We start from the raw sequence: 27,033 nt of genomic DNA on the forward strand, positions 1-27,033 counted from the left end.
GGTTCGTTGAATTGTTCCGTTCAGGTAAATATCTAATGAGTTCAAAGTTTGTGTCTATAATCGTACGCTTGGATGGAATCCAAATGGAAAAAGACTCCCTAGTGCTCTAAAAGCAACTTGGTATAGAACAGTAACGCGGGGAGCTTTGTGATTAAGCCAGAAACAGAGTCAGATGAAGGCCTTTTGTAATAACCAAGACTTCAAGTCGGAGAATGGTTCAAGTAAGTAAGTAAGTCCATGATCGCCAGGTACTTACACAGACCAAAAAGTTGCAAATAATAAATTTGAGCTGCCAAAGATCATCAATTCATATCCCAACAATAAAAACACACAAAAAACAAAATTTCACCAAGAGAATGAGAACAAAGAAAATTGAGAAAATAAATTCTAAAGAGATTATTTAACTGATAGATATGCTCGTAAATTTTAGAGGGGAAAAGCAAAGAGAAATCATGAAAAAAAATGAGAATTATTGCAAATAAATAAGAAAAAAACTCAAAACTGAGAACATAAATTTTGATTCTATGAGCGGTAAAAAGATTTTTTTCTTGCTCATTGCTCTCGGTGGTATTACAGATTGATGTTTATCGTTGTGATTGTCTGGGAAAGAAGATAACGAACATTTTTGAAGTGGGAAGGGTTGTCTGACCGGGTGATTTTTGTTGTGTTTGATTTCGGAGGATTTCGGAGAATTTCAAAAATTGAAGGAAAATATCTTGTTGAGCATATTAAATTCAGTATGTACAAATCATTATGTGCACCAAAATTCATGTGGAAATGAACATTTTTGGACCAGAGCTCGAAGTCGACTCGAATTTTATATGGAAAAGTCGACTTGAGTTGACTCTACTTCAAGCTCTGATTTGGACTGATTGCCAAAATATGCTCAACTTTCTGTGTTGTTCCTAACTTTCCTTCAAATCCTTTTTGATGTCTTTCCTTGCCATTTTCATCATAGCCATCAATATGAGACATGACATCAAAAAATAGAGAATTTTTTTTTCTTGCTGTTCTGTATAGACAAAACTAATACTTTTGCAACAATAGATAGATGGAGATAGATTGAATGAATGAATGGCACATCCAATTGGGAATGTGAATGAGAGGATGAGAATTGATTTTTTTATATTTTAGTTCCAAAGAGAATGAAAAAAAGAAAGGTGAAAAGTTTTTCATCCCACAAGATATCATTCCCACACTTCCATCTAGATTATCAGCATCATTGTCTTAATATTTATCATATGTGAATCACATCCACATCAAAATAACCCATGGAAAAATCATTTTGATGCCACAACAATAGTCACAATTTTAAATACACAAAACGACTTTTCATGACTTACCATTCTTGATGTTCATCATCCTTCAACATGGAATGCAAAAGGAGATGAAAATGAGAAAATCACTCATCAGCGTCAGTTAAGGACGATTAATTAATCTCGTCATGCACGATATGTCAACAACTCATATTAAAAACATAAAAAAGGAATGAGGAGTTGAGGAATGAAGGAAAGGATACAAAACAGAAAGCAAAAAATTTCACTTTGTAGGATGCAGAATGAGTTGATGCTAGATTTTGACTTGTGAATACGTGAGCAAAAACTTTTTTTTTGTGCTGCTTTGTATTGCTGATAATTTTATGTCTTATGACTTTCTCAAAAATTTATCTCGTCAAATACAATGTGACCTTCATTATTTTGTATCCAGAATTTTAGTTTTTACAGGAATCAACAGTAAAAGAGGAATGTTCGTTATTTATGGACCGCTAATAAAGCGTTTTGGATCCTCTCGTTCCTTATTGTAACACTTTCTAATGCACAATCGTAAGCTCCGTTCTCCAACCTTACCCGATCATCACAGGCTTCTCATCACAGTCAGATACCGGCCACATAGCACTCTAGGACCACTTGGACGCCATATGACAGCATCTAGGCTGCCAAAAATAATTTATACCTATCGGGTTAGCGTTACGTAACTACCAAACATTCCCTAATAAACACAAATCCCTTCCTCCACTTCCAAAATGTTTATTCTTCCCAAAAAATTCCCATTGTCACATCCAATTCTTTAAAAATTGCTGTCTGAAAAGTGCGGACTATCAAAGAATAATTAAATTCAGAACTCATCTATGGATAATAATCATGTACAACTTGTAGACATGCTGAGAATTATTTCGAATTTACTTCCCACAATCCTCCTCACATCCTGAATTTTGTACAATCTTGAAAATTTTCAATTTAAAATTGGAAACTAGTTCCTTTCATTATTTGTCAAATGTCATTTACTTCAAGACTCAACATTTTCATCTTCAATGTCCAATTCTATAATCACAGATGAATTTTCCACCCGCAACATTTTTTCGTCAACATTTTTGTGATTTGATTTGAAATCAAATCTTCTATCCTTCCGTCCGTCCTTTACACAATGTGATTTATTGAGAATATTGAAAAGATGTGGGTCGGGGTAGCATGTTGGAAGGAATGGGAAGGAAGTTTTCATGACTCAAATCTTTTCTTACGATTTATTGAACTGTATACAGACTGGACTCTCTTACTTCTTCCATATACACATAGAGTGAACATCAACTGCATGCATATGGTTTTGTGTGAATATCTAGTTCTAAAATGATGATGAAAAACTTTTTTTGTTCATGCACAGTCCAAAAGAATGAATAAAGACTAGAAAAGAAGGAAGGATGAGGAAGTGAATTAGAATGAGGGAAAATTTGTGGAGGTTCAAAGAAAAGTTTCGATAAATTGACATATTCAATAAATATTGATGGTGTTAGCAGATGTCCATTGTATGGATATACAACATACGTACATACAAAGATATTTCAATTCATAATATGAATCATTATGACATAGTGACAGTATTTTATAGTCGACTAGCTGCTGTATATTGCTGATATATTCCAACATAACATTAACATCTCACAGTATAATAATAAATAAGGAGGAAGGAGTTGCAGCAAATGATAAAAAATAAATTCCGATGAAGTACAACGAGCATTTTTCAATGCATCATATTTTTTCTAAAAAAAAGGACATAAAAAAATCTCGAAAAATGCCATAAATAGAGATTTATTACGGGCATCACAGCTCCTTCCTATAACTTCATTCATTTTCATTCATTCATGTGATAAACAGCTATTCCAAAACTATCCATATTGGCTGGTATTGCAGCATAAAGTCACTGTACTTGCAATAGCTTATGCTTGTGCTGTTTATAGACATGTACATAAATAAATATAAGAAAAATTCAAGTGCAAGTGTCGTTATTGTGAAATATGTGTGTCGTATCGTGCAAGGAGGAATAAAATAGCAGGAAGGAACATTTTTCAAAAAAATTCAGCTCCTAACTGGATGGAGAAAGCAAAACTTTGATAAATTATTGTGCTGCTCTCACTTACTCAATATATTTTATATTTTATGCTTGATGTGTCTATAGTTTGCTGTCCAATCAGTTTTTTGTCATTCCCATCTGTCTCGTTACGTTCTTCTTCCTCTTGACTCCTTCATCCTCAGAAAAAATACAAAAAAAACTTTTTCTTCTTGATTCCCAATTCATCCTCATCCCCACACTTCCTTTACATTTTCAATGCTCGATTTTTTTAATCCAAAAACTCTCTCATGTTCTGTGATTATGTTCGGGTACGATTTTGATGAGAATTTTCCATCGACTTCACATGTATTGACCATAACTTCAACATTTTTACTACTTTTTAGTTTAAGCAGCAGCCATCGATGTTATATGCTGAAAAATGAAAAGTCAAAGAATTAATATTGAAGAAATGGAAGCAACTCAAACTCATGGGACTTTGAGCTGGAAAGTATAGCAATAACTGAGTATAGAGCAGCAAATGAAAGATTTGTGATGGTAATGTCATTATGGATTGAAAGTTCAATATAAGAACTATAACAAGCATCATAAATGAGAGACGTGAAAGAACTAACGAGAAAGACTCACAAAATAAATAAGAACAAGGTGAGCATTTCCACTGATATGAAATGAGATTGAAGAAGCAGCAGCAAGCAAGCAGAGATGGAGGAAAAAAAAAAGTTTGATTTTATTTGACATAAATATTATGCTTTACTTCAATCTTACATTTTCATCTGTCTGTAACATTTTTATATCTCCTTCATACATCGAAGCTTCATCTTCTTCATAATACACATTTTTATGATTTTGATCGAAAGACAGATTCTCGTTATGGACGGAGGATATTAATAAATCGAACATTCGATTTTCATTTCTAGAACAAACAAACAATCACAAATATAGAAAGGATGAATTGAAGTTAAGGTCATTGATTTTGGTGCTTTTTGAGCTGAATTTATTTACTATTGGATGCTGATGGCCTAATGCTCCAACTTCTTCCATGATATTCTCATATATGTGACACATATTTTTCATGCATGAATTCCGCATATAAATCCACATGCATGCATACATTTTCATCATCATCATCATTATTATTATGAACAGCAACAACAATTTAAGCTACAAACTCTAAAGAAAAAGAATTTTTTTGTGCAAGTGACACAGAATGAACTTGTCGCAGACAGAAATGTCAAGTTGTCAGTCACTTAATATGATGGAAAATTCCATCTGTTCACAAAATTAACAAATAAAGATTTTCTCTTCATCCTTCTCACTCCACAATTTGGATTCTCATTCTTTATTTTACATTCGCATCACGCCACGCTATGCCACTCACTTCACTTCACATCCATCTCATTCCATCCAAGACTGTTGTGCCAAGCAAAACAAGCGATGATGATGATAGAAAACAAAGTGTGAGTAAACACGGATGGAGAGGCTGAAGGAATCTTTATATTGTCATGTTGAGACTTCATTTGCATTGACTTACAACTTAATGCCTTCCAACTGACTTCATTAATTGTCATTTCATATCCATCATATTCTTCTGTGTACACAATCTATGACAGCAAATAATTTTAAGGATTTTAAATGAAAAAGATCCACAGATGGAAGTACAAAGTGAAATGAGTACAGCAACATAGTTATTCTGGTAATGGATAAATGAGAAAAAGAGGAGAAAAAATATTTGAAATAAAAGATTATTGTGAAAGATGTCTCCCAGAAGGATAATGAAAAGGCAAAAAAAGAAGCAGAGAAAGAGGAATGATTGGGATAAAGCTAAAGAAAAGTATGTGTACATGAACATTTCTACTCTATTCTGTGTTCATATAGAGCATATAGTTTGTTTTTTCATACTATACACTACATGAACATTATCCCGAGCAGCAGAACTCCTTCATTCTATACTATCTCATATTGAGAATCTCATGTCCTGCTCGGAATTAAAAATATGAATCTCAAAGATAGAATTGTCCATGCTGAATATTTTGAGACTTTTGTATCTCATGTATGAGTAATTATCAAAAGATTTATGCATTGCTATATACAGTATAACATCCTCATATAAATGTTTGCAATTCTCATCTGAATTTTACCTCGTTCCTGTCTTCCTTTGAGTGATTTATGCTTTTGTGATGGGGAATACATAAAAGCATAAAGTGACCGATGTGACCATCAAAAAGCTTTTCTTTTTTCCATTATATCCGTGCTTAATATGACTCGTTAGTCACTCGATATTGATAGATATTTCCAAATTTCTTCCTTTTCATCCCTTTTTTGTGATGTGATATGAGAAATAAGAAATAAAAATAACATAAAAGCATCAATCTATCCATTTACATTCTCATGTATGTATAGTCAGTCATCTATCGAGAATAGAATGAGTGATGGCTAAAATGAATAGGATGACAAAGCATCAGCAACAGAGAAAAAGGAGAATGAAAAGGAAAATTTGTGAATGATTGACGTATTTACACAGCATAAAATGGATGTCGTTTACTCAAATCATCAACAATAACAGCAAAGCATCATACAGGAATCACAAAGGTTCACAAGCAAACACAGTCAAATGATTTTGGTACGGGAAAGCTTTTGAGGAATGAAAAAAAAGTAGCAACAGAAGCAAATCATCCTCGCAATTTTTGTCGTATACATGAACATATTCAACAGATTGCTTTTCATTCTTTTTAAGGCACTTAGCTGCTTAACTTGTGTCATTGTCAATTGGAACTGCTAATCACATTCAAATTGAATGGAATTTGAGTGAAATGCGCAAATAAACAGCCACGACTAACAGACATCCCATTAAAATATGTTTGACCTTGAAAATGAATTTCAAACGAAAAATGTTCAGCATAAAGGCATGAATATGCAATTTTTTGAATGCATACAATCATTATCATCAACATCATATCTGAAATTATTATTGTGTTGCAGCACGTCCATCAAATGTCAGTCATGAAATTTAATTGAATTTCATATTTTTTTGTTGTTGTTCTCTTTCAATCTTCACAGCTCTCATACACGTCAACATTTCATAAGCAATCAATCAACTTGTTCGTTGTTCTTATGAATTCATTAAAAAAATATTTCAGTTCTGTGCTAGTTTTTTTTTTACGGGATATCCAACAATGTCTGTGATGTGAAATATGAATGAAATTCTCATTAGCATCAACAATTGTTTTAAATAGAAAAGAGACACAAGATCTTCATAGATGGATGATGACCGACAATGATGGAGATGACAAATGGAATTGACTTGAATACTTGATGTCTAAGTAATTTCTAGCTATGTGACATGAGTAGGTGGAATATAATCAATAATAAATTAATTTTCATTTTTCAATATCAAACCATCATCAATATACAGCTCTTGAGCATTTCTCTCGAAGGATGACTGTCACAAAATATGAATGATTAATTCTTCTTTGCCTGCTTGTTCTGCTTACTGTAATTCTCCTTTTGATGGGATTTCTGCCTTACAAGTTCACGATGTTGATGATGATGACGAGGAGTGTGAATGAATGATGGAGTGAATGGCACTTTTGTGTATGACATGTGACGGGCAACATTGCGACCTGATGTAGATGAAGAGTAGAGCAAAAAAGTGACATCCATCCATCAATTTTTGTTCATTTTTCCACATGAAAATTCAATAAGAAAAGTTCTCTCGAAATTTGATGGATGTGTGAAGCTTGTTTGACTGTTTTGGAAATAAATACGCATGAAAAATATAAATGTGACATGATATGACATGATAGGAGTCGGAGTGAGGAAGGAAAACTTTTATTTGATCTTTGTGTCGTGAATGTCTGTCAAAAGTTTATTGAAAGTTTATCGCACTTCATGTCACATCTCGCACTTCACATTTATCTCTTCTATTATTATTACGTATAAACAATTTAGAGTGAAAAGTTCGCGATGTGATCTTGTTCATACCCAAAAATAAAAATATATATTGTCGGCAGTGCTGAAATAAAAAAAAAAATCGAGTCTAAAAATTGCAAAATCATTTGAAATGAAATAAAGTTTTTGACTTTTTATGATTGATATGTCATTCAATTTCGCCGCTTCTTTTTGAGATGATTTTATTTTTTATATGACAGACAGGAAGATAAGTTGAAAAGAAATAAGAGATAAATAGAAAAGGAACCGAATACAATTTAGCAGACAAACTACAATGAAAATACTTTTCGTACACAATAAAAATTGGAACTGTCGAAGATGATTTATATTAGTTTTTTTGTTATTTCTCTATCTATCTTGTGTGTTATGTTAAACATAGTCATCGATTGTAGGCACAAAGTGACGAATAACTATCATTTTTTGTTGTTGTGTAGTTCGGAATATAAAGAAAGGGTTGATTTGACGTTGAAACACTTTAATCCATCATTAATAATATTTCTCATTTCTATTTGTACTTATTTTTATGTTGAGGACGTTTTATGTTGAGTCACTCGACAAATAGAATGAATTGGGAACTAAACATGACTAAGTGCTGTAGTTGAACATCAGAAGAGTTGCAATGACTTTGCATAAAATGTTTAGTTCCAATATTCATTAAGAGAACTGAAAAATGTCATTAAATAGATCAAATAATTTAAAATCAATGAAATTGAGCCTGACATCTGTCGCATAATTATTTCACATAAATAAAATCGGAACTGAAATTCTTGAAAGTCATCAAAAAATCAACTTTCATGCAATGTCAGTGTTTGAAATTGTGATATTATGCAAATTTAATAGTTATTTGATCAATAAATGAGGAAAAATTAGATGCAAGCATATGCATGGCACATAAAACAACGCAAACATATTTCATGCACATAACAAAACGCATAATTTATAATGAAATGACTGAAAAAAGTAATAATGTCACATGTAAAGCTCATCGTGTCAATTTATTTCCATTTCTATCGGAAATATTGAGCATGTTGATTGAGTGAAAAACATAAAAAATAGCATAGGAACAGCACAAATCGATGACAAATATATCAGAAATGATGTTTATGCTCACATCATTGTCATTTTACTTATGGCTTTATTAAGCATGCACATAGTCATATAAATTATTTAAAATAGAAAAGAAATTCCACACATAACCACATAAAACATTAATATATGGAAAAAAGGAACAACTTTACATGCATAATAATGGAATATAGTCAAACATAAATCGCATAATGTGATTTAAATAAATTTTATTTCAGCTCGTTTATTTTGTTATTATTGTGTAAATACAAATAATTAATGAAAAAATAAAATAATATGGAAATAAATCATGTCAATGCTCATGTTATGTTATTGCAATTCTAGTTTTTTTATACATTTTTTGTTGCTTCATGCTTTGTTGTCAATTGGGAAAATGCGAAAAATGTTTACACAAAAAAGTGCAATTGTCATAAAAATTTATCATCAGCAGAAGCCAAAAAATGTATTGAAAAATTGATAAACAAATAAATTTTATGCTTTGTTAACCAATGATAGCGGTTGGCTTTGTTCCTACATACTATAATTTCTATTAATGAATTTAAATTAATTAGCAATAAAAAATATTTTTTCAATTAAATTTTTCAATGTCCTGATGTGAATTTATGTGCTGATTCTGATTGGTATGAGTAAGATGAGATCAAAAAATGACAAATCTGTCAATTGAAGCTACATACTTGACATGTATGCAAAATGAAATTTCAATTCTCATCACTGCTTGACTTCAATCTCATGTCTCATGTCTCCATAGAAGACAGAAGCAGTAAATGTGACATGTGGAATAAAATTTGAATTAAATGTCATTCCTCTAAAGAGCTTGCAGTCAAAAGTCTCTTTGACATTTATTGAAATACATTGATTATCACTAAATCATGCCAATCATAAACATGCCAATAATATCTGGTCTGTGTTTAATGAATAACATCATTCATTTAGGGTATTTGTGACTGTGTCTGTGTACGGGATTGATATTTGTGGTTAATTACAACAATGAAAGCTTTCAGCATATCATTAAATGGACTAACATACCTGATGATAATTTTATTGTTATCAAGCTATCGCTTATGGATATAAAAAAAGGCCAACAAAATCCATTTTTCAATAATGTCAAAATTTAAGCTTAGCTTTTGAGCCTTTCATGAATATCATCAATTAGTAAATTGAAATAAATCCATCAAATACACAACCCAACACATGGATATATCTGACATGCATTTCCATTAATGACAAAATGCTTTTAATTATGGCTATCGATTTTTTTATTCTCATCATCGTCATTTCCAATCATTCACACAATATTGTTGCTGTTGCTTATGATGACATTATTCAGTCATTGAATTAGTTGGTTTATATGTGTTATTAATAAAGATTCTCTCGCATCCCACACATGCATGCACACAGAGACATATTCAGAAATGCATGAAAATACTTCCTTTGTGAATTTATTAATATCTCACATCTGAGTCACAGAAGATTAAAAATTCTTTTTTGATTGACAGCAATGAATCTTGACACAAATCGCACATGATGAATGCAAATTCGCTTTAGACATTTCTTTGATCTTGTCAATTATTTGAGTCTCTTCAACTAGTCTGCAGATAGGTCAAAGTTAGGTTATATCCAGTTCTAATATCAACTACAAAAGAATTCAGTATGAAGGAAGAAGAGAAGATAAAATATCAAATAATCGAAGATTAAAACATTTCAATCATTTTCATCCACACACACTTGAGTATGTGACTGACACTTTTTATAAACACATCAATTATTGATGTTGAAAATAACATCAAATCAAGCGTTGTACTTACTCGAGAATATGAGCTGAATGTTTACCAGAATAGATATAGAATCATGGATATATACAGTCATTGAGTGATGCTGATTATAAGAATAGATTTGTGTCTAATTGTGGACATAATAAATAAGATTTTACGATGAAATTGCTGAAAATATGAAAATAGCCATCAACATAAACAGCATATCCAAAATTAAGTCTTCATAAATACCAAATCCAAATCTGTCAAGCATAAAACCAATCGTTCATCAATTGAATGACGTCTGTCTGTAGAACAATCAAGATATAAAGTCGGTCAATACTTAATGTTTATTTATGTCTAACTCTTGCTATTCTGATACATCACATCAACCATCCCACTCATCTATAGATGCTTATCAACGATACATCATGTCTTAAGGATTTTTTTGCAACTAATCATTCAATTTACATCAAATTTTTCTCTTTACGTCTTTTAATCCTCATTTCTCATTTCAATTCAATGATTTTAGATGCTTCACTGGATCTTATATCCAACATGTCAATCATCTTCATCTCTCACTTCCATTTCATTTTAGATGCATACATCATAATTTATCTGCTCATAATCATCAACATAAATAAATTTTACGCTCACGCAATATTTTCATTAATTTTTATCGGAAGTTGAGCGATTTTTGGATCTTCTTTATTTTTTGGTCAGGCACAAAATAAAAATTACATGTTTTTTTGAACTTTGATGAATCTTTGATGTTGTCAGGTTTGATGAGCCTTTGTTGTTTTGTATTTCATAAATAAATGTATAAGGAAAATCGCCTCGAGTGCCGAATGTCGAACATAGTAAACGATTAATGCTCAACCGACAACAAGTTGAAAGAGATACATGAAATCGAGAGAGAATGATTTTGACTACAAAGAAGTTCAAAACTTGATATTTTTGTAAAAGATTAACTTATTAAGGTATAAAGTTAAGTATGAAGAAGGCATTCAACGCCATCTCTTGTCTTGGAATTTGATTCATCAATTCCTCATCCTTCATCATTCAATAACAAACAAGAGTAAAGTCTACGGAGATGACAATGAGGGTTGATTTTGCCGCCACAACTCATTCCAAAACAATAATTTCATGAGTACAGCAATACACACGTGATTCATCAGCTTACAGAACTGATGCATGACAGATTTTGAGAGAATTTGAGAGTAAATTTATGTGCTGCTCAGAGTCAATGAGAAGAAGAAGTGAAGAATTTCCCCTGACGAGCTTTGTTTATCCACATTTCATTGTGATGCAGAACAAAATTGAGAAGGAATAAGAAGAAAATGCACAGCATAGAGAATTGAACTGCTTTCACTCTCCAACGACTCAAATCAACTCTCAGGAACGTTGAAGACATGCGCTCAATCTTCAATCATACGATCATATTTCACCTTTATTGTTATTGTTTATCAATACTTTGATTCCTTCACAAAAGGATGCTTCTGGATGACTCACAACTTTCATTGAATAAGCAAATGGCTTGCAATGGCTGGTACAGACTAACTCTGGCACATATCAAGTCGCTATGAATAAATATATGGAATTATAATCAGGAACTTGATTCACATGTCATATTATGTCAATAAAAAAATCGAATTTAGTTCAAGCTTCAAGAATTTCATTTCCTTAAATTTCAATTGTCTTTCATATATCTGTCCATATATGTATATGTCTATGACTCTCATTCCATACAAAAAAAATTGGAAATGCCGACTTTATTTCCATAAAGAATTTTCCTATTCTATGCCTTCACATGTGAAATTTTTTCCACTTTGACATATCAAACATTCCTTCCGTTTTAATTTCTCTTCTTTTTATTTTTTTCATTTATTGTGCATTTATTTTTATGCTGCATAATAATAAGAAAACAAAAAATTTTCATCTAAAAATAGAACAAATTAAAAAAAAAAAAATATTGAAATGTACAATTTGCACTCATATAACCTCAAAATAGTCACAATTTCAACAGCAAGCAAATGTCGAATATAACAAAAACAAAAAACGACTCTCTTTGAAACCGGAAGGCTCATATCATATGTGTGTGCTAGGTATAACATACACTTTCCGCATATCATTCTTTTCACTTCTTTTCCTTATATCGACTTCCACACATATTTCATGCAAAACAAAAAACTGCAGTCGACGATTCATTTGTGGAATATTTAGACAGCCACAGAATATATTCAGTCAGTCAGTCAGTCATTCAGTCAGTCATATATTTGAAATAGTGGAAACAGCAGCAGCATATATGTTATTGTACATAAAAATGCATTTTTTTTCTTTCACACTTCGAAGCAGTTGAAGACTGAAACAAAAAGTGAGGAGAATCAAGAAATGAACAAGAAGTCGAGGAACGCGAGAAGTTCAAAAATTTGCATGTGCATACATAAAAAAGAACATTTTTGAGTGATGGCATGTCAATCAATCTTCATTGCAGTTCATTTAAAGGCACAGAGAGAAACATCATCATCGTCATCGTCAGTAGTATGCTTGTTATGTGCATCATATTCACATATAGCACGTACGCGTATAGCCATGTATGAATGGAAATACAGAGAGAAATAACATTTATTGCAGTCAATCAAACTTACTTCCAATTGCAGTCAGTCAAGTCATTCGATCTAAATTGACTTTAGTCTGACAAGCAAATATCTGAGTAAGGTAGGAGCAGCAGCAGTAATAATAAAAGGACGACTGTATGAGTGATTAAAATTTTATGTGCTTTTCAAAATGCAGCAATTGACAGCAGCGCGTATATGTGAGAATGGATATTCGTATATGCACTTGCTTCCAATATTTTATGCACTTCGAATTAGATTTTAAATACAAATGAATATTTTATAGCTGAATCGAGAAATGAGGCATTTAAAATGCGATTTGATGGACATGCATTTGATATGTTAGAGATATGCATACATGAGAAAATCGAAAGTCTATAAAATTGATTGAATAATAATTTATCTAGAATGTATCCATGGATGTGATTTTGCATTAGTATACATTGTATATGGAGGCCATTTTTATGATTGTATGTCCACCTGCATTGAAATTCTTATCTGATTGTGATTGTCTGTCATATCCACTCAGTCACATGATTGAATGATGCTTGTTTATCTGCTAAGATTGAGGCAGAGTTGTTGTTTGAGAAGCATGAACTAGATTTTTAGTTCAAATGATTAAGGATCTACATAAATCATATCTGAAATGTGGATACCATGATGGATACTCTGAGACTGATTGAGCATTCATTAGATAAACGCTAACTGGTCAAATACAGGCAAAATACATGTTTTTAGAGCTTACTCTATTTGAATCAGAGCTTAAAGTCAGCTCGGATTTTATATGGAAAAATTCACTCAACTCGACTTGACGCTTTGACAAAATTGAATCTATGACTTTAAGTTCTGACTTGAATATGACAATTGAGCATGCTCATTAGCGTGCTTTCAGCTTACTCTGGTTTTGAAAATCTCTTAAATGTCTGCTCGACGATTATAATTGTGATCTAATATCCATCTTTGAAGACATAAGCTCATAAATTTGTTTCAAAAATTGTAAAAATCGAGTACCAAAGTATTGGATGAAAGGATGAATAAAATTCAGAATTTGCCTGACTAAGATGACTAAGCAGCAACTCTGGATAACAGAACATCAACAGCAATAAGCAGCAAGAAGAAAAAAGAATGACAAACGAATGGAGCCTCATTGATTAATGCTTATTGCTTAAGACAATTTACAAACTCTCATATTGCTGCATATTCATTATTGGCATTACTATTGATATTGATATTATTGATGATTTAGTGTATTTATGTCGAGGAAATAAAAGCATCTCTCTCATTCCTACTTTTGATTGATTTATTTCGTTTAATAAAGAAGAAAAATCTGTAAGCAGAAATTTTATTTTTTTTTGATGTATCGCAATAATGGCATCAATAAATTATACATTTAAATGCAATAAATATCATTGCTCTCAATTCATTTACTCCTCTCGAATTTCTCTTTCTGTAGATCTCTCATATACTGTGCATGTATATAATATGGATCATACAGCATAGGCAGTGATTTGATGCCCATTTACCCATGTGAATATAATTTTTTTTTTATTCATTTCAGATTATTGCAATTGTGAAATTTCATCATGATAGATGGATGTGCATCGTATCTACTACATCGTCAAGAATATAAATCTCAGTTGTGCTGTTATTGCTGTATGTTAATTAATATTTATACTTAAAAATAAGCAACAATAATAAATCATAAAATTAGAAAATATGTGAATTGCACTTTGCATCTCTTCTCATTTCTTTTTATTTATTACAGCACATGCAGCAAGCCATCATAATCACAATAATGATATTAATAGCATTAAAAAGTTGAATAATTGTATTCAGCAGTTTGAAGCTAGTCAGTCAGTCAGTTATTGCATGCCAAGTGTATGAAATGCCACATTTAAATAAAATAAGTAAGGAAAAACACACAGGCAGGCAGGCATGGCAATAAAAGTTGATTGATTCGATGGCAAGTGTTTGTGCTCTTTTTGGCCGGTGTGTCAAAGGAATGTAAAGACTCATTTTTTTAATTCAAAACTTAAATCACATTTCGAATATCAAAAAATAGAATTTCTTGTGCCTTTTTTTATGATTTTTAAATGACTTTTCACTGTCTCACGTTTTGCGATGAGCAACTGGCACTAGTCGAAAAATCATCCATACACAAACACACAAGTCATTCGACAATAAAAGTCATGTCATGAAATAAGATTTAAATTTTGATTTATAGACCTTTGATGAAATTTCACTCAGCAATAAATTCTCAAATGCTATTTTAATTCTCATCAAATGAAGGAAACAAACAACGACAGAGAGAAAAGAAACTGAAGGAGATGTAGATGTGATGTCGTAGGACATTTAAATTTTCATCATATTTCATCATGATTGAAATGAAAACAGACAGAAATGAATAAATATAAAAATAGGTCTCTCTCCTCACAGTTTTAATATTTTACATACATTTGTCAGTGTCCATCAATTAGTTTTACAACGATTTTGTAACTCAATATTATGGATTTTTAATGAGTTTGTTTATAAAATCTCAACTAAGCATAAACTATAAAAATTTATTCAAATGAAATATTTTAGAAAATTTTCAAGAGATTATCTTTCAACAGTTATTTATTGCATTTAAAATGTTGATGATTTTAGTTTTATTAAGGTGCTTAATCATCGTGTTATAAATAGAGAATATGAATGAATTTGAATTTTCACACATTTAGTAGAATTTTGTGGAAGGTTTTTGAGACAAATTGAGTACAAAACAAATTTATTTCTCATATTTTGAAGAAAAAATGATTTGTTTGGAACAAAATCACAAAATCTTCAATGTTTTTGAAAAATTCAACAAAATTTTATCAACAGCAACAATCAATAAAACATTCAAAAACATTACTATTTAGTAAACTAAACATTACGGTTTAATAAAGTCGTAGTTAAAGTTATTGTATCAAAAAGTCTATTTTTAAGTGTTTAAGTGTTAATTTATATGATTTTAATAAATTTGGACAATTTGTAAGTAATTTTGTTGAAGATTATTTAGACATAATGTACAAAAAATGAACTAAAACAGATTTTATTGCTAATTTTCTTTAATTTTACGTTGTTGTTTATAATTATACACAAACATTCTCAAACTACAACAAGCAAGATGAATTTTGAACAAATTTTTGTTAACAAATGATGATTTAATATTTTTAATAAGGAATAGCACTTTAATTCACTTTAAGGATCTTAAAATATCATTAAATATTAAGATTATTTCCATAATTTCAATAAAGCGGTTAATTGCTGAAGCAAACAATAACAAAACATTCAGTTCAATGTTTTTAAACATTCAATGTTTATCAATCTAGTGAATATGATTATAATTCAATTTCAAAAGCAAGAGAATTCATTTACAATTTTTAAATCCACACAATAATATTTTGGTTGGTTAAACAATTTTAGCTACATGCTTACTTATTTACTTAGAGCGACCCTCTGCAAAATAGTCCAAAGGAGCTTTAATAGAGCCAAACTTAGAAATGTCTCGATTTTTTCCAAAAGTGTCCCAATATTTTGCCAAAATCCTCTGGCCACCTTATATTTACTTTATTGGACGTACAGATCAATTGTGATCCATGACTTCCCTTAGTTTGCGTTTGAAGCTGGCTTTGTTGGCAACTACTTTCGAAATGCCGATGCTTACTTACTTACTTACTTAACTTTAATTAATTCATAACTGTTCTTCGTCAAGTAACCTTTGGAGCTCCTGTCCGCCTTTTCCCTTGTAGATCCCATCCAAGGGCTGTGTAACAAACTTGTGTTTCTGTCCCAGCAATGGCATTTTTCTTCCAAAGCGTATTCCAATGCCAAGTGCAATAACTTCATGCAATAACACATAAACATCCAAAAGTCTACTCTTAATACAGAATTAGCTGACCATTCTTATTAATGAAACATGTCTTGACTATTTTTTATGAATATTCTACACTTAATACTTAATTATCACATGCACACCTATCTCCAAAAAAAAAAAAAAATTGTTATCTCATATTTATAATCATTTAATATCCTTTAGATAGCAATCAGAATATTAAAAGAATATGGAACTTGATGAAGAAGATTCTCACTTATGCATTCGATGTAATCAAACGATAATTGGATTGCAAAATTATGTTAATCATCGACAAAGTCAATGTAGAGCACAAGCAAAATCATCATCAAAGCAGTTTTCTCCAAATTTTAGTTTTCTTGATTCGCATACTAATAAGAAGATTCAGAGTTATGAGGATGATTTTAATTTTGGTGACGATGAAAGCGACGACGATGATGATGAAGAAGAGGATGATGTTGGGATTAGTGTCGAACAAAATAACAAATCTACCGAGTCTGAATATAAGGAATATGATTATGACTTTTTTTCATCATTGGAGCTTCAATGTATGTCAACGAAACGAGACATACCGCAAGCAAGAGGGGGAAAGAATTTTAATCATCATCATCGTATTATGACGAGAAAAGCGACTGCTGCCATAATGGCACAAAATGGGGATGAATGGATAGACGACACAAATGTTGTTGGAATAAACAAAAAAGAAGATGAAGATGCTTTTAATAAGTATTATCAAAATGAGTCAAATGAGTCCACTGACACAGACGAATCAGAGCCAGCAGCAGTTCCACCAAGAAATTATACACGTGGCAAATGGAAACCCGGATCACGTATTTCAAACAATTTTGTTGGTAAATGGAAGGCTGAAAATTGGGATCTTAATGAGAATGAATCCTCAAATGATGCCTTGGATAAATCTTATCAAATTGATGATACAAATCCACCACCAAGTCATACAAAAGGTAAATGGATACCCGGTACAAAAATTTCACGTCTTGAATTTAAAGATGAGAAAATTGATGAAAAAACTGAACGTGATAGTTTTTGGTGTCGTTACTGTTGTCGAAATCTTGCAACCAAACCAATTTATGAACGACACTTAAAGTCAAATTTACATAAAAAGCGTACAAAGCAACAAAATGAATTGGAGGACGCAGGTGAAAGTTTACCACTTAGAAATCTCAATGAACTTTCAACACATTTTGACAACAAGGAGCAACAGCAGCAACAAAAGACCCCTGAGGAACGAAATAAAATAAGTTCTACGACAGTAATACCAAGTAAAAAGAGAATGGCAGATGAGAATACAGAAATAATCGAAATCGAGAGTGAAATACATGATCGAGGAACTATATCAACGCCCATCACACGAACATCTCATGATAACGATGATGATGATGATGATTTTGTTGTTGACGGTAGAAATGTATATAGAAGCAGTGCGTCAGAGCCGGAGGATATCAATGTTGCAAAGAGAATAATAAAAAGGAAGAAAAAATTTCGATCACGTACAAAAATAACATGTGAGGAGTGCGATATGAAATTACCGGTTCATTTATTTGGTAACCATTTGATATCACATTTTCACTATCGAAAAATGCTATTGAATCCTAAAAAATCTTTCGATTCTGTTCTAAATAATTTCCATAAAATTGTGATACAATCGCCCTTTCAGTGTCAACCATGCAAATTCTATTTCAATACACGAGAAGAGTTTACGCGACATTGGAATTCAATAGAGCATACCGAGACTGTCAATAAGCTTGTTGGTGGAAAATTTTTATGTTCATCGTTTTGTAAATTTGAATGCGTATCGAATGCCGAAATGACAGAGCATTTAGATAGTGTTGAGCATCAACAAGTTGTTACTTTGATCAATCGCTCTAAACCGATTATAATACGATACATAACTCGACTATCATGTAAACAATGTCGACAGGAATTTCGATATAATATTCAATTAATGCATCATATGAAGGAATGTAAATTTAAAACGACGGATAAATTTAAATTCAATGATATATTCAATTGTGATATGTGCGATAAAGCCTTTCAATCCGGATTATCTTTACAAAAGCATAAATTTATATCCCACAAAATTTCCATTTTCTTTTGCTCAAAATGTCAATTGACATTCGATACGGCAGATGAGGCAAAATTACACCGTAGAACGAATCAACACAAAACATTAGCTTCACATAAGCGAATTCTAAATGATCCGAAAATAAAAGATAAATTGAAGAAAAAATGCCCGATATGTAAGGAAGAGCAAATGGATATAATTCAATTAAAGCAGCACATTCTTGACTTTCATCCTGAGCGTAAATTTAGGTGAGTTAAAAAATTAATTTAATTTTTTGTTCGATGTTCAGATACAGGTTTTTGAGAGAGATGTGGATGTTTGGAGCAGTTTGGTGAAATTAAGATGATTTTTTAGGTATACAGAGTTGGAAAAGTCTGGATTTGTCATTTACTGCCGATATTCCCTTCGGTGGATTACCACATTCCTTAGATAGTCCTTGCGTTGCTATTGGCAACTACAATCAAGCAAACAAGGATACCCTGCATAATATTCAAAATACTGCAAATGCGCTCCCAAACCTCACCAACCCACAACTCTCCAAAAACTTTCCCCTGCACTTTAGTATAAAAAAAATAATATTTAATTGAATTTTCTACTTCATCCTACACCCGATGCTGATGACAATGATGATAATATGATGATGACTGAAAAAAAAAAAAAATATAGTTGTGGACGTTGTGGTATGAAATTTGCAATAGCTCAGGAAATTTCGAGACACGTCCGAGATAAATTATGCAAGTTTTATAACACGAACAAAACTGAACAGTCAACGACGTGTACTATCACATCCAATAAAGTTGGAGATAGTCAAACAGAAGGAAAAGTAATAGTTGAAAATGCTGAGACATCAACATCCAAAAGTTTTGCCTTAATTACTTCTGATTCAATTAAATATCCAAGTATGACTATAGAAAATGATGATGACGATGATAAAGTTCCAACTCCAACGATAGAATCAGTTGATGATGAAGAAGAGAGTCCATCTCAAGGCATAGATTTAATCGAAAATAATTTTTCCGATATACTTTCACCATCTGCATTTCAAATAAGCGAAGTACGATCTAACGAGACAGATGATGACAATGAGTATGGAATGATAATTGGTGAAATTGACAATAAAGTCGAGCAGATTGTTGAAATTCAATTCACATGTAAAATGTGTGGATTCAGGTAGCTTAATGATGATTTTCATTTCGATTTTGTTAATTTCAATCAACCTTCCTTATAATTACAGCTCCGAATCACATGCCGAATTTCTATTTCATGAAATTCTTCATCAAGTACCAAACGACCAAAAATCAACCGTTAAATTACAGTGCAGTGTCTGTAAGAAATTTTTTCGTAAGCAGTCATTACGTGAGCATTTACGTCAGCATACAAATGAGAGAATTTTCAATTGTCCCATTCAAGCATGTCCAATGAGTTTTACTCGTAAGGCTAATCTTAAAAATCATGTACGAAATGTTCATAAAAGAAGTTCAGAGCCATCGACATCGACATCATCGTCATTTGTGTGCAAAATTTGTGGCAAAAAGTTTCTTAGCAAGTGAGTTGAAATCTTTTTTTTTTTTTATAGTTTTGTTTTTGAGGCTATTCATAAATTTTAAGTAAGTGTCTTTGTGGATATTGTTGATAGTTTTGAGTTGTCTGTTGGTCTTTTGGCTGGATTAGATAGCGATTGACATGAAATGTATTGGAATTGAGTTGTTGAATTTGATTTCTTAATTCTTACTGTATTTTTTAAACGGAGAGGAGTTAAGAGATGGTTGATGTACGTATGGATAGGTGTTGGACAGGAACACATTTCACCTATGCACACCAAAGTAAGAAAGTTCAAGTGTAATGAGCTAGAGCAAGCTCCAAGTCGAATTGAAAAGATTGTTCCATACAAAATCAGACTTGCACATTTTGTGACATTAATGGCATGTAAAAAGGATACCCAAACAGCACAAATCGGCCAGTCGATCAAAAATAAGATTCTAGGCCACAGAACTAATCAAGAACTAATACAGAATCCGACAAAAAGTTAGACGCATATCGGTCTGAGACCTGATATTGTGATAAATTAACCGAATCATGCTATCTGGGAAAGTAACTTTCAATCCCCAAAATTTGTTCAAATTGCTAGTTTTAAAAAAGTACAGAAAAAAAAGTTTATTTGACTAAAAATTTCATCACCTCTTTCGAATGAATGGGAGAGATAGTTTTTAATTCATGTGGGTGTTAGGATGAGCATGGGATGAGCAAAGGATGATGAAGAAAAATGCTAAATAGCAGCAGTGGCAATAGCTACATAAAAAAAAGTAATAGAAGAAGAAACGACATGGATTGTTTTGTTTTAATTAAATTTATGAATGGATTATAAAAATTAATGCTCAGTACAAACATTAAAATAAAATTTAAATACCTAGACACACAGAGAGAAAGAACAATAATGCTGTGTAGCTACTGTAGAGCATTGAAATAGCTTTTTTTTCCTTTCTTTTCATGTATCGAGTTTGAGGGATTTTTTTTGTATATTTTTGAGAGAAATAATAAAGAAGGAAAGGCTGAGAAGGGATGGAACTGGATGTGGATGTAGGTAGGAGGTGAAGATGAATAAAAAATAAAATAAAAATAATTTTTCTGCTCAATGTTTGTTCTCCATTTGAAATGAGACGTGTATACATTCTTTTAAGGATGAATATTGGGAGATTGAGGATAAAGAATAGCAAGTGCTGTAGCAGAGCAAGCACAAAAAGGTATCACACAAATAAGAATGAGCACATAACTGAAAATGGCAATGAAGACAAAACATGTCTCGATAATAAATAAAATTGTGCTTCTGCGACTGTTTCTGTTACTCCAGATGAAGCAGTGACAATGACGATGATGATGATGACTTCTTTCATTTCGGTGGCTAAATGGTTCACATTTAACTTTTATTTAAATTTTTTATTTCAATATCCTTTGCCATTTTCTACAATGGACGACTATTGCTGTGCTTCTCAATATGAAAATGAGCAGCAAGTAACTTTGCAGTACAACATTTTTCATCTTATCCTCGTTGTCGTCGTCATAGCAGTCATTCATTTCTTTTCTGACTAAAAATCTATAAAAATACAAAATAACAAGCAGCAAGAAGAAGAAGAAGAAGTACTGCATGTGCAGCATCACAGAACAGGCAATGTCATCATCATGAAAAGTTCATAGATAGAAAGAATGTTCAGCTCTAGATATGTCTTTCAGTCATGTGCAGCATTAAATGTATATACAGCATATAGGAATTGAGGAAAGACTTTTTTTTTTGTTTGAGTTGTGAACTAAAAGCTAAAGAGGGATGGCCAAATATACACTGTGAGGAACGGAAAATGAGAAAAAATGAAAAATGAAAAGCTATGAAGACTCTGACTGAGTGAGTGAAACAAGGACGGAGAGAAAAGAACGCCATACAGTCGAAATGTGCAATGTAGAGTGAGCAGCATAAAAAAATTGAAAATCTTTTTTTGACAGCTTTTGAATTATGATGATGATTTTTCCATTTCCATTTTGTGTCGTTCTGCTCAACTTTTGCTGCTTTGTACATTCCTTTTTCTTCTATTTTTCATCCAACTACGACTGCAGACGTCGACCAACTTTTTTTTTGCTGCTGCCATTTTTTTTGTGTATTTATTTTTCCTTCCACTACAACTGAATAATGGAACTAAATTTATTGTCCTCATTCCTAGTTAATTTGCAGTAATAACTTTTTTGTGTAATTTCCTATTCCTATAGATTCATTTTGGAACAACATCAGCTTATTCATCGAAAGAAAATTGAAACGAAAACATCAGCATGTCAAATATCAAGTTGCATTTACGTTGAACATAATTCTGTGGATGCAAAGGATCATTTACTTGATCATAATGATCAGAAATTTTTCATTTGTACAGAACAAAATTGCGATTATCAAGCACAAACAATGGAACAATTGAAAAGGTAAATTCTTCTTACATCTTGTGCCTTTATACTTACTTACTTGACTTCAATACAGCATTATAGAATATTATTATTTTAAGTATGCAGAGCCAGACGATCTTGTCTCGATAATAAGTGACCGTTCACGAACTTTATATTGTCGTTAATATAAATTTTGTTATAAGTAGCAATAAAATTGGATTGAATGGGTTCAGAGTTCCTGGAAATTTTTGCTTAATGTACAAATAGAATTTATCGGTTAATTTCAATCAATAATTTAGTAATTCTGTGGAATTTCAACTTGAGATTTTACTTGGATGACATGGATGTAATGGAGTGTTGTAATTTGTTGGTGAAGCTTTACTTCAACATCTTGATGAAGCATTACTTCATTACCTTTGTGAAGCATTACATCACTACCTTGGTGAAGCATTATTGCATCACCTTGGTGAAGCTTAATATACTGAAGATTTGAAAGAAGGATATAAAGTTCTTAAATTTGTGGTTTTTGATGACTTTTGGGAAATGAGAGTGATTTAGCATAAAACGTGTAGCTTTCCCGAGTTTGAGGGATTGATTAGCGAGCAGAGTTATGGCTCCGAAGCTAGCTAGATCTCAAATTCATGCCTTCTCGTGGCATTCTTTGCTACAACTTGGTTAAATACTGACCGAACTCTGAGCTTTGTTACATATTTGAAATTATAGATTAAAAGCTTGTCCAGACAACCCTGCTTGAATGGTGGCAATCTCAAAACCAGAATAAGAGTGGTAAAGCATGCCACCTATCATCTCCGAGCCCAACATGTACAAAGAAAGCAACAGAATGATTCCTCAAGTAGTACAAGCTGCTGTTTTTAGTCAATCGTGTCATTAATTATAAATTTGACATTTCTTTGATAGTTCCAAGTGTTTTAATGTGATTTGCTTAGTTTTTGATTGCTATTCTAAACTACGAATCTGACTTTATAGTCAAATAATTCAGAATTTAGCAATTGATGAGGATACTTGAATGTTTTGCTTAATGCTTCCTCGCAAATCAATCAATTTGGTTCAAACATCTGAATTTCCAATGCAGAACAAAGCATAAATCAGCTTAACGGCTCTAAATTTACACTTAACACTCCAATTTTCCCTTCAAACAACGCACAACAACCTTTCCAACAGAATTTCCTTTCATATCACCAAAGCATCGCTAAGGAGGTACTTTTTTGGTCAATTGGCGATGAAAAACATGCAATTAAAAATATTTACACGACAATTCCATCCATTTCAGTCAAGTTTTTTTGTTTTCGCTTGTGTTGCATTATTATAATCACAAAGCAACATATTTCTTCTTCTCATGTTCATTCTCTTCCTTGAGATTATGTTGCTTTTGTTACATTTTTTCGATGTAATTTATTCTCAATACTTTTTTTTTTCTCTTCTTGCCGTACAAGTTCTTTGTTTTTTTTTTCTTATTAATTCACCATTTTTTATGCTTCTGCTGCTACTTGGCGTAGTAAAACCTTACCTTTCAATGATGCTTGTTGTTGTGCATTTTAAATTATTGGCTGCATCAAAACATAAAAAGAAATGAAAAAAAAAATATGTATTGGGGAGACGACGGAGGAGAAATTGCAATTGTGCATTTTGCATTTTTATATACGTATTATTGAATAAGTCACGATTTCCTTTACCATTTTTAGTTCATACAATGAAATGAAAATTGTATCAAATCTGATTTGATGCTGGTATGTAAAAAGTTTATTGCAATGAGCTCAAACTAAAGAGAAACTAGTTAGAATGGTGTCATTGTACACGTGATCGGAGAGCATTTTTCTGGTGTAATTGAATTAGTCATCGTCGGTCTGTGTGGTTGGATGTTAAACAGTTTTAATACTTTTGTTTGTTTGAAGGATTTTTGGGGTCTTAATGAAACTTAAATCTTACTTAAAATAATTTAATAATTTATTTAATGAGTAAGTGACATTTAAGTAAATTTTATTGGGAATTATCCCAGGAATTGTAATTATTATGAATACTTTTTGGTGGGAATATTGAATTTCGAGGTATTTCCTTTTTGATTATGATCATATATTATATTTTGTATGAATATGACCTGAACCCCATCGAGTGAATTCGAGATAACCTTTCTGAACCTGTTTGTAACCTAATTCACATCCCGTTTTCCAGATCCGATTATAAAAGAATTCGGGATGACCTCTTTGATCTCATTGGTGACCTAATTCACATCTTGCTTTTCTGATCTGACAATATTTTATTATAATAAAGGATAAATCGATGGACACATATTGAAATGTTGTCACCATGACGTCGAGATAGCAGTTAATTCTAAATAGGATTCAATTGTTTTACCCTTGGTTCTAAGTAGGGTTTGTACAAGACTACAGATCTGCAGGCTTTCACGAATCATAAGGTACATCCAAAAACTGTATGTCTGCGCAATTAAAATGCAAAAAATACAGACTTGTTCATCTAAAATGTAAGAAATTCAGATTTGTGTAACTAAAACTCAGGATATGCAAGTCTGGTTTATGGCGGTTTAAGCGGTTTATGGCCGAGTCCCAATGCAAAGTATTCTGCCGGTTTTGTTACCGGGTTAGTCAAGTTCCAATGCGTGCCAATCAAGAGCGTATTCAGGAGAGTTTTTGGCGATCAAAATGTAAATTTTATGCGGTTCAACAATACAAACTGTACTACAAGAACAATTATGATCCATGGTCTTCACTCAGATATCACCTTAAACTGGTCCTATCCAGGTTCTTGCTTGTCAAATTCCAATGCCAAAAACGATATTGTCTCTCTCAACAGCTTCTTTAAATGAATTCTTTGGTTGTCCTCCTGATGATCTAAACCCTTTTTTTTTTTTGTGGACCAAATTATCCATGTCATAAGTCACTATTTCCAACACAAATTACTTCTGGTAATTCAGAATTTGCAGCTGCTAATCCAGACAATAGTCTAATAAATAAGACTCATAACCAAACCACAGTCAGTCAGGAAAATGTGATCCATACAATCGTCATCAACATCCACTTAAAATGCACCAAGAAAACGTAAGCAACCCCGATAAGCGCTACTGATTTCGTTGCTTATTGACTGGTTACTGCTGCGATAGTTCAATGTTCAATTGTTATTTCTTTCTTATCGAAACTTATAAGGAGTTCACAAAAAAATAAAAAAAAAAATAAGTTTTAAATGTCTCTCATATTGATATTCAATAAATATCTTATTATTGCTATTTGGGAGCTTTATAAGACTGCTAATAAGCAAATTCTTCTTAGTCTCCCAAAGAATTATATTTTTTTCTCATTTCATTCCATACAGTCATTCTCATAAGCATCAAAAACTGGAGTTCAGATTCTGTTGTGAACATTGCGATTATAAAACAAAGCTATCAAGCCATCTTAAACGACATATGCGAATTCACGAAGCGGATCAAGGGAAAATTTATAAATGCAATTTTTGCGACTACGCTTGCAATAATTCTGTAAGTTTTATGTTTATTATCTGTGATTTAAATGAGTGGAATAATTATTTACTTATTTATTTTATATCTTTCTCTCTCACTCACTTTATGATAGGAGAATTTACGTAAACATGTACTTAATAGCAAGAAGCATGAAGGACGGTTTATGTATGAGTGCATTTACTGCACGGTTGATGATGAAAATTTGCGATTTAAATGCAATTACATGAAGGAATATCATAAACATTTATTGAATATTCATAATATTTCAAAAAAGACTTAGAATATATCCAATGCATATCGACTTATCTGCATTACATTAAATTTATATTTTTTTATATCCATTTTTTTACGAGATTCAACTGAAATGAGATAGCGTCGAGATAATAAAATTTGACGATCGATCGAAGAGATTCGAAATATTTTTTTTTTCTTTTGCTTTTCTTACTTCTTCGATAAGTTTTAATGAAGTGCCAAAAGATGAAAGAAACCTTTCAGCAATTAAATAAATTGGAAGTCGACATAAAAGTCAAATTAAACAGGATTTTGACTTCTTTTAACTGTAAAAGCTTGTTAATCATTCGACAGGTAAGGTATTTAGCTTTATTGGATTTTAGCGCATTTTACAGCGAGTAAGGTAAGGATGTGTTGATTCTGCAGTTTGGCTAAGAGACTTAGTGTCAAGTGTCGAGCGGAATCGCATCTTTGAGTCCCCTCTAGAGCTCTACTTCATGAGTGCATGATCTCTAGGAAGCTTAGTTATGGTGTCGAGTGGAATCTGACATATGAAGTCATGACAATCACTATTTATCCCAAACAAACAGGAAGTGTACTCATGAGCATGCTCAATTAGGTAAGTATGCTCATTGTCGCTTAGGATAGAGTGTTATTGACATGACAAGTATCCATGAAATGTTCACGGCATCACGGCA

The 27,033-nt window shown here is 32.0% G+C and overlaps 1 protein-coding gene across 4 annotated transcripts; it reads left to right on the forward strand.

Moving 5' to 3' along the window:
• Positions 1-15,655: 15,655 nt before the first annotated feature.
• On the forward strand, positions 15,656-26,475 carry LOC139095165 (zinc finger protein 780B). Of its 4 annotated transcripts, none has more exons than XM_070646431.1 (7): positions 15,656-15,751; positions 16,800-18,944; positions 19,363-19,866; positions 19,931-20,242; positions 22,450-22,653; positions 25,960-26,122; positions 26,217-26,475. In XM_070646431.1, the coding sequence occupies exons 2-7, from the start codon at positions 16,825-16,827 to the stop codon at positions 26,382-26,384; spliced, it is 3,471 nt and encodes a 1,156-aa protein (XP_070502532.1). In that variant the 5' UTR covers positions 15,656-15,751; positions 16,800-16,824; the 3' UTR covers positions 26,385-26,475. The 4 variants fall into 4 exon arrangements, with proteins under 4 accessions (XP_070502532.1, XP_070502534.1, XP_070502535.1 ...); XM_070646432.1 differs by having other exon boundaries at positions 15,719-15,751; positions 16,804-18,944; XM_070646433.1 differs by lacking the exon at positions 22,450-22,653.
• Positions 26,476-27,033: the final 558 nt, after the last annotated feature.

This window comes from Chironomus tepperi, unplaced genomic scaffold (assembly GCF_022539635.2).
Source record: "Chironomus tepperi strain 1889 unplaced genomic scaffold, CSIRO-AGI_Ctep_v1 contig_362, whole genome shotgun sequence".
NCBI classification, from domain to species: Eukaryota; Metazoa; Arthropoda; class Insecta; order Diptera; family Chironomidae; genus Chironomus; species Chironomus tepperi.

Excerpts from the sequence above, each read along its gene's own strand:
- LOC139095165 (XM_070646431.1), top strand. The coding sequence starts at position 16,825 with ATGGAACTTGATGAAGAAGATTCTCACTTATGCATTCGATGTAATCAA. Across the intron at positions 20,243-22,449 it reads GGCAAAAAGTTTCTTAGCAA|ATTCATTTTGGAACAACATC; the intron begins GTGAGTTGAAAT and ends CTATTCCTATAG. Across the intron at positions 22,654-25,959 it reads ACAATGGAACAATTGAAAAG|TCATTCTCATAAGCATCAAA; the intron begins GTAAATTCTTCT and ends CATTCCATACAG.